Source organism: Mizuhopecten yessoensis, unplaced genomic scaffold, assembly GCF_002113885.1.
Source record: "Mizuhopecten yessoensis strain PY_sf001 unplaced genomic scaffold, ASM211388v2 scaffold3311, whole genome shotgun sequence".
Classification (NCBI taxonomy): domain Eukaryota; kingdom Metazoa; phylum Mollusca; class Bivalvia; order Pectinida; family Pectinidae; genus Mizuhopecten; species Mizuhopecten yessoensis.
In genome coordinates, this window is record NW_018404981.1 from 627,630 (window position 1) to 637,405 (window position 9,776).

Genomic DNA, 9,776 nt, shown 5'->3' on the forward strand with positions numbered 1-9,776 from the left:
TACCCGAAGGCAAGCGCGAAAGCTTACGGGCGTTCCCGGCCAATTCGACCCTTGGCTGTGCCAAGCCAGGGTCAGGCTGCCCCTCCCCTACTCCAGGGAGTTCCTGGACAGGAAGGGCCACCCCCTGCTCACGAGAGGGACTTGCCGAAGCAAGACCCCCCGAGACAGGAACAGAGACAGTACCACCAGACCCCAGAGAGCTGGTGGCACGACCCCTACCTCTCTGCTTCCCTCGCTTACCGGAAGAAACAGACGAATCTGTCTTACGGTAAGTTGAGGGTAGCTTTGGAACAATGAAGTCCTTGCCCTGAGATTTTGACTGTGAACAAAGTTCACAAGGCGAAACCTCACTGCAAGGACGACACCTGGGACAGGCATCATGAGGGTCCCGTTCCACAAAGAAATGGGAACACCCATGAGCACTACCTCGTCGCTGTCCCGACCGAGACATACCCTCCAAAGCGAACGTAAACAAAAAATTTACAAGCAGATAAAACGGGAAAATAAGGTTAAAATACGATAGTACAAAGTACGCAACGTAGAAAGAATTTCACCCGTAATATAAATCAGAAAACGGTTAAAATAAATAACGTTTGCCGAAACAAACAACCGTCACCGAAATAAACAGAGGTCGGAAATTAACCCACGATAATGGCGGACCGTGGCACACCACCGGCACACGTGGAGTAAAATAACCGGCCGTAAAAGGCACAAAAATAATTTTCAACAACAATTAGTTATATCAATAAAGGCAGATGGGTATAAGGCACACAAACTGCGCAAAAATATGAGTTGACACTCAAACCAAACCGACAAAACAATGTTTTGAATTGGAGCAAGCTCCGTGCGTCAGCATGCAGCAGGCGCCATAAAAGGAAGAGGAAGGGAGATCACTCCGTGGCTCTGTCATCGAGATAGAGGTTACGTCACGGTAGGGAGGTAGGGATATTTGAATCTTTTGTTTTTGGGCTACAAAGATGGGTGTAGGTATTGTATATGCATACTAAAGTTATGGTAATTATTACTGAAATGAAAACTAGTTTTACGATTTATGGGGCATATTTATAGAGGACATATTTATAGGTACATATTTATAGAAGGAAAAGGAGACATTGAAACACGTTCCAAATGTTAACACCAATTCTTAGTATCATTGTTACTGACATATTCTGACACTATACTCCAAATGTCGAATAAATGGAATGTGAATTTTGAAGAACTCAAAACGTCTTTTGAACAATCGAACCTCCTTTCATCAGATTTATACAATCAGGATTGAAACGTAATAACAACTATTTTTTCATAACAGTAACACTAGTTACATTGATCTTGACCAACATAACCCCGACAATTGTTGCAGTGACGGTAGTATAATAAATGTCTGGGATCCGGATTAACGAGACTCGATAACCTACACGTAGTGATGACAGGACTGTTTAAAGAAATGAAAACTTCTTGCGCGTGTAAAAATCTGTCATTTTCCAATGCCCAAGACTGCAAGGATCTATTATAAATGTCTAACGGCATACAAAAAGTATTTATCATTTTGACTTTAATATGCATAAACCATATGAAGTTGCTGAAGCTGAGCCGACTGATGATGCACAGTTTAAACCGTTAGTTTTTCGTAGATACATGTGCACGGAATCCGTATCAAATCCTATACCATTACGACTTTATTGTACATTTGTAAGTTCAGTAATTACACCAATATATTTATCTTGTATTTTATCACAAATATGCAAAGAGGAATAAGAACAATTCTTAACTTTAAGCATTCATATACTGAACACTGTACCACTGAACATTTTATGAGGTTTTGCAAAATGCAATAAAATATACCACAGCAAACTAATCGATTATTAAATCTGAACAGAAGAGCATGCCGGATTTTCCTGTAGTAATGGAAAACGTCCTACCCCTTATAGCACCGAATGTCCAGAAATAATCTACAGTGCGCACTATTTTGCCCTGACGGAAGTCATATACAAGGCCAATTAATATAAACGTATTGCTTCGCCGGAATCCGTGCCGCTTTATCTGATAGAAGCTCTCTGACGGAAGCCATTACCACGAGTATCGGGATTACTCCCAGTTATTTTCGCGAGCGGACCACCGATTAAATAGAAATATAATATTAAACAATTTGCAGTTTAAACGCTAAAATAACATGTATACAACACACCCAATTGCGACGGGTGGAATCTAGTTTTTCCTTTCCTATATTTATTTGTATTTGTATTTTTTGATCTTTAAACTTTATAACGCCTCCCTTGTCACCTTGTTGGCTATATATTGCAGTTCGTTAGTACGTGAGTATCCCAATGGGTTAGATTCCCAGTCCGAGACATACCAAAGTCCTAATAAATGGCAGGTGATATTACCTCCTAAATGCTCATTTAGGGTAAGTTCAACGGTCAGTGAAATGTGACAGGGCGGGGTACTTAGCTGGGAGACTTCGGCGTGGTATTTTAGTGAGGAAGTCCTCCTTGAGTTGGCATCATCCTCGATATTCCGGGGGTTACGCTCACGTACGTTCTCTATACCCCTGCAATATGCATCAACCTTGTGATTGGTCAGGGTTATTTTGAACATGAAACCAGCCAAATAGCTGATCACGTGCCTTCGATTTTGTCATGACATATTCCAGAGGTGCAGAGAACCTAATTGAGCGAACCCCTGAACATTTGAGGATGAGTCGGTATTAGATCCGAGTTGTCGCAGGGTGGCAAATACGCCAACATACCGCTACCAATACACACTTAAACATTTCACCTGTGGAGGCGAGTCCTGAATGACCCTAGCTGTAAAAAGGACGCTAAAACCATATAAACCAAGCATGCATATGTTATTGAAAGGTCTTCGTGATATTTCTACACAATCTTCAATGAGTAAGCAGTTTGGCAGAACATAAAATAAACTAACGGGATGGTATAATGAATTTTGCCACGACAACGAGCTGTAACAGGAAAGAGATCCGTATTCACGAAACCGTTCTCATGCTCCAGCATGGAGTTTGTGCTCAAGCCTAATTTCTTCTTTTGGTTATAAATTGATAAAAAAACTTACTCTGCCAATGATTTGGAAACCATTTGAAGAGAATTAAACCCAAATACTGTTTTCAATGTTTATATTTGACTTTATGATCGTTTGACATGATTTAAGAGAATTACAAGAAAGTTGGCTGAGCACAGAATCCATGCTTGGCATGAGAACGGTTTCATGAATAGGGGCCCCGGAGATCGAACCTCCGATCCCAGACTTCCTAGTCGGACGCTCTACCACTGAGCTAAAGGGAAATTCCCACTAGCGCGAAGCTAGAAGGCGACCGTAATCCTATTTACTGTACAATTGAAATCTGACATGGAGCTAAGGATCAGGTGATGACGTTTCATAACCAGTGGAAATATATACATAGGCAAAGACATAAAAATATGTGATATTTGCACTGCACTGCTCCACAGCAAAATAAGCTATTGATGACGTAATAGTCAATGAAACATTGTGACGTCATAGTCATTGTTATGATTGCATTTTGGAATCGCGCAACTCTAGCATAGCTACGAGCCTTGTTATACGCATGCATTCGCAAATTTGATAATATTCTACATTGTATAGACAAAAATGGGTTGTAAATTCACGAAGGTAAGGGATCAGCGTTCTCGTGATGATGACGGGAAAATATCGGAAGTGATTAGCCAAAGTTCGAGTTTTACGGACTCCAAGACAGATCTGGAGTGCCACACTGCACCAGCTACAAGGGAAATTGTGGAGAAATGTCAGCAGGCTATGTCGGAGGCAAATACACAGGAGGAGGAAGTGTTAAGTCTACACATGTACCCTCCCGATGACATAGATGAACATTCAGATGCAATGAGTGTAACAGCCGAAAGTGAAATGAATATATCTTTCTACAAGGAAGAGATAATCTTGGACCGTAGAGGGGACACACCATTCAGTGATGTATCATCGATGTCGGAGATAAGTCAGTTTTCTTCCAGGTTTTCATCAAGATTATCAGACTTCTTCCGGAGGGGAAAACGGAGCAAACTAAATGCTCAAAGCAAGGTGTTGCTAGAAGGTGACTATGGGAGAGGAGATGGAAATGAAGATGACATATCATCGAGCGGATGTGACAGGTCTCCTACTCACTTCAACAAAGACACGAAGAAAGCATCTCATGAGAAGGCATCGGCGTTAATCGGCAATGTCCCAGAAGGAGAAGAAATGCCAGATCTTGACATAGAAGACGATGGTAGGCCATCCTCCTCCTCAAGCAGCGAAGATTCCGTTTTCCATCCACAATTCAACTGCCGTGTTTTAGCCAGGCCTAATGCCGCAAGAGGATCAAGAAACCTTGTGCAAGCCACACCAGATCCGGCGGAGATTGCTCACCGTATCGTAAAGTTTGAGGCAGACGTTGAACAACTGATTAGTGAACATGCTCTACCGACCAGGGACTACCAAAACAGACAACTTCGACCAATGGTAAGACATGTAAATAGTTACATTCGGTGTTATCGTGTGAACACTCGATGGTTCTACATTGTACATGTATTACCATCTTTGAATAGCTGTGGTCTGGCAGTGGGACCTAAACTGTTTTGCAAAAGTTCTTAAATTCAGAATGTGAATACAATGCATATCTATATATTTACATCTTAAGGTTGTTATTTCCTCGATGTTTTATTTGGAAATAAATGAGATATTTTTATCCTTAGGGAGCACGTGGACCACGTCTGCCGTCATATAGCCTCCGGTTCCAGAAACCGAGAGAAGGTGCAAGTTCCGAGACCGTTTCAGGACGCGGAATGATGTACAGCAAACATTTTGCCAACACCATGAGTCGCCCCCAGCTGCCTGTGAGAGGACTGGCGGCAACAGATGACTGTCTCACTTAGTGGATGGTTAGTCAGCAGAGCAGGGATTACGAACTGTTATAGAGCGAAGGTAAATGCCAAATCAATTGGTGATGCTGAATGGTAACTTAGTGTGGTTGTGACACGGACAAGCCATTGTCCACAGTTGCATTGCTTCAATTTATAACCAGTACGTGGTCCTGATTGTGTCGCTACACATTGCTGCGGCTAGGTAGACTAACACATGTACATGTACCGCTGTGATAACTTGATGCGTTACATGTTTTACACAATAATATACTGTTTATTCTGCTGCAAAGGTTATTGCTGTTATTTACATTCCACGTGAAATTATATTGCTTTTGTTTGCTAATCTTGGCATTTTTCTAATCTATTATTTAGATGGAGCAAAGAATATTGTAGAGGAGGCAACTGGTCGACGTCACTAAGATGAAAGCGAGACTGGGTTATCAGAGTAATAGTCTACAACATGTTGTCAAAACGTTCATCGATATATGAACAATGATGTTGTGACTGTCGAATGACGATGTACATCGACGATGACTGGATGGATTCCGCCATGGTGTAATGGAAATTGTAAACTCTCTACGAGAAATACCCCCTTTTTTGATGGAACTGTCGTTTATAATGGGTCATTGGTTGCTTGATATACATTTTATTGGTTAACATTTTACAGGCCCCTGCGCAAGTTTACAGCGTTTCAAAACAAAATGGTAGATAGCAAACACATGGTGGCTAAACATACCCATGATCTATCGAACATGTATTGGCAGTTAGAATGCAGGTAAACATAAACATTGAAAGGCCCACATTATAAAGTGCAGATCAGGGGGCAGCAAATGAAATACTCATTAAGATAATCGGCAATCGTCCGCTGATTTGGTTGACCTTCAGCTACGGGAAAAACATGAATTTCTTAGGAGCGCAATGATGTGTTTGGTGGAAGGCCTAGTTGATGAATAGATCAGATCATTATAATTACCGATGAAAGTTTAAACCGATGCCGGTCAGCAACCCACTGGAAACACATAACCTCGTCAAATGCGCCTGTATACAATAGATATTATTCCATCGCAGAGCAATCAATTAATTGCGAATACAAGTTGTAAAATATATTGTGTATATAAGTTGTAAATACACATGATATTGTAAATAGAGTCAACGCCCAAATTTCCTGCGCCTATGTCTTATTTCGCCAATGCCTAAAGTGCTGTAAGTGCCAAATCAGATAGGGGTGGAATTTAATGATGATTATTGTCTCAATGTTTTATATCATTGAATGTATAACACATGAATGTAAATCTAAAATAAAGTTTAAACTGAAGTAATGTCGTTGAATTATTTCTCCTGACGCAGAAATTGCATTTGTTGCTACTACAGCAGCGATGTATCAGACGTATCAAATACATGTGAGTCACTTACATCGGAGCCTTGACATTCCACAGGTACAGCTTTTGAGTCACTCACATTGGAGTCTTGACAATCCACTTTACGGCTTTTGGGACACTTTCATGTACATTGGTTTTCTTACAATCCAATCACTTCCGTGTAGAGAAGCGATACTTAAATGATCTACCAGAATGTATCTTGTCGAATACCGCCTTGTTTGTCGATGACACAAAAATATATAGAGAAATTAGGAGCTATGGGGATAGAAAAGTGATACAACAATACCGGGATAATTTACAGGACTGGTCCAACACATGGCTTTTGATATTTCACCCTCTTAAATGTAAAGTACTTTCAATAAAAGGAAGGAAGTGACAAACTTCTAATTGGCTAATACATGAGAAGATAAAGTTAGACAGGAAAATATATCATCTGAAAAAGTCATTGAAGTATTGATTGATATGGATCTGAATTTTTCGTCACATATTAAGCAGGCAGTAAACAAAGCAAACAGCATTATGGGGCTTATAAGTGACTTTCAAACAACTTTTCAAGTCGCTGGTCCGTCATCACCTGGAATACGCGACAAGTGTATGGAACCAACACAAAGTTTAAGGCATTGAAACAATTGAGAAAATTCAACGAAGGACAACGAAACTCATACCTGGGCTGAAGGATCTTGCCTAGAGCGACCGTCTTAAGGAGTTTGGAGTCCCAACACTTACATACCGAAGAATGAGGGGTGATATAATTAACGTCTATAAGATTTTGAACAATTTTCACGACAACAAAGTTACTGCTGGCATCTGTGATCAAGATTCAACCGTTAGGACAAGAGGGCATACACAGAAATTAAAGACAAAACCCAATTGTAAATTAGATATTAGGAAACATTCGTTTGGCTACGGAACTCTTGATATATGGAACAGTCTTCCCGAGGCGGTCAAACAGGCTACAATAGTTAAAGACATTGAAATTAGTTTGGACAATCATTGGAAACATCTTGAACTTAAATTAGATCACCTTGCTAGATACGAATCTTAACAACGGGAGTGATTTGTAAATTAAAGTTGTTATATTGTATGATATGGACATAGAGGCAGGTAATTGCCTGCGTCCATCAACTATCCTATTAAGTCCTTTTAAATAGTAATGTCATGACCTGGACACGGTAGCCTGAACACCTCACTCGGGAGACACAGCTGAAAAAATAACAGGTAAAAGAGAAAAGTAGGAGAAACCGTGACAAAGAAACACAGGAACACCTTTTGTCTTAGTCCCTTGTTTATCCGTAAGAACTGATCAAACGATCAACTAATGCAACAGAACAGCACAGGACTCATCGTATTCGACGATCGAGGGGTTTATCGAAAATAACTGAAACCTATCAGTAAACTAATATGCACTGTGTAAAATAAAAAAAACACTGCTAAGAATTTAAACAAGCTTTCATTTTTAAACGCCGATTTGTCTAGAAGGTCAGCCTGTCTTTCATGAAAGGACTACTAAAACACTTTTAGACATTTAATTTCTCAACTGCGACATTACATATGTTAATCGTAGACCTTGTACAAGGCCGAACACGAGCGTATAACGAGACCCTGTTCATTCGCCTATTAGAGGGGTATTTATCAAAACACTAGTATCCAAATAATGAGAACTAATATGCATACCTAAATTTAAAACACGAACATGGATTTTGTGTGGATTGTATTTCAGCTGAAGAAGGATTTTGTAAAATTGATACGCATTCCAAAGTTCATAACGACTCGGATTAGTCAGGTGGAGATCTAAAGTTAATTTAAATATGTTAATTATATCACCTTGTCCTGTTAATTGTGGCGAGAAAAGTAACTTTAGAAAATACAAATAAGCTTGATTGAACTGTATTTAACTGCCGTGCTAGTAGGAACTACAGCGTGTCTGACAGTGCACATACCGTGAAGCGTGTATACAACCTAGTTCAAACCGGCAGGTCAATTAAAAACACTTTTCAAATAATTTCTAAAATTCATCATCACTTACATTAAATGTACTTTCAGAAACTTCACCGATGATTAGGTATAATGTCCTATTTACAGGTAAGGTCGTTTATCAACGTTAATTCAGAGACTTCGCCATGCAGAGAAGATACCGAAACTTCACCTAAGTCTCGTGATACAAGCAACAATGTACCGACAATTTCACCAGGTGAAATATTTGCTCTCCAATGTTCAAATTCATATCATTAGTTTAAATTTAATTGTTTTTCGTGGAAATAATATGTTTAAAAACATTTAAATTGATGATGACGGAAGAAGAAAATGGATGAAAGTGTATCTGCAGCGAACATACAAATACATATCCCCCAACCCATATTGTAACTCCCGTGTAGAATCGTGTTTGTATGTGTCGACATTGTGTGACGTGATCGCTCTGACGAGGCAGTTCCGTCAGAGGTGTCAGGAATTGATCCCCTCTGTATCGACCAGCTCCTTATCAGTACCTTTATAGTACCTATACACATTCACGGTAAATCGATAAGTTCCTAAATAGTCCCTTATCGTCTTCTTAGAGGGCACATAATTGAATATGTATATCTCGAAAGGGGCCATACTGGGGTGCATGTACCGGTACACACGACAAGCACATAATACATTACGACTTAAACACAAACATATCTACATATATACATTCTGCACAGTAACTATCATATTATATTACTATTACATATTATTCATGACATTGCAGCAATAAACGTTACTGTATAACTGACAACACGTGTCGCGACCGGGCACCATTCAGTTTGTCTTCAACACATGTTATAGTTATGCCAGTAGGGGTGCAGCATATAGGCAGATTTTTGCTTTGTGTTTTTTTTTATAAGTTAATAAGAAATGCAGTTAAGTTTGATTCTCTTCCCAAACAAGTTTAAAGTTCCCGTTGTTATCGGCAAGGCCATGTCATTATCTAGACCTATAACAAATTAGGAACAGCTGACGTCCCGCACAAAGTTGAAATATAAAACATACATAAGTGTAGCTATTACATCGGATTCATTTGTTTTTTTATTTTAGGAAAAGAAATGAAATATCTAAAATGAGTTAATACTTATATTTAATTAGCGTCGGTTAAAGTGCCAGGGAATGATTTGGATAATGATTGTTTTTAAAGAACAACTGTATTTTGCTAGCGCGTAGTCACGCAATAGTAGCAGTAGTGCTCAGGTTACGTATTCATACGCTGCAGCCGCTGCAGTTATATTTCATAAATGAACCTCTGTATGTAAAGAACTGATATAAAAAAGAATCGCAACATAAATGTCTAAAAGACGTTTCAATACACAGGTCCAACACTATATACAAAACCTCAATATGATGCCCGTCTTTCTTTTCCCCTTTTACCATCAATTTATTTCAATGTCCCTTATTCTCCTTTTTCTTAGTATATAAACAAAGTGCTTTATAATTATAACACCAACATTTCACTCGATAGATGATGGCAGTGTAAAGGAACTTCACTGTAAAT

The 9,776-nt window shown here is 39.4% G+C and overlaps 1 protein-coding gene across 1 annotated transcript; it reads left to right on the top strand.

Moving 5' to 3' along the window:
- Window positions 1-3,524: 3,524 nt before the first annotated feature.
- On the top strand, window positions 3,525-6,196 carry LOC110447316. The gene is made up of 3 exons (XM_021492925.1): window positions 3,525-4,488; window positions 4,722-4,950; window positions 5,262-6,196. The coding sequence occupies exons 1-2, from the start codon at window positions 3,625-3,627 to the stop codon at window positions 4,899-4,901; spliced, it is 1,044 nt and encodes a 347-aa protein (XP_021348600.1). The 5' UTR covers window positions 3,525-3,624; the 3' UTR covers window positions 4,902-4,950; window positions 5,262-6,196.
- Window positions 6,197-9,776: the final 3,580 nt, after the last annotated feature.

Bases quoted from the DNA above. Each gene is read 5' to 3' on its own strand.
- LOC110447316 (XM_021492925.1), top strand. From the start codon at position 3,625: ATGGGTTGTAAATTCACGAAGGTAAGGGATCAGCGTTCTCGTGATGAT. The intron at 4,489-4,721 runs GTAAGACATGTA...TTTTATCCTTAG, and splicing joins ACAGACAACTTCGACCAATG to GGAGCACGTGGACCACGTCT.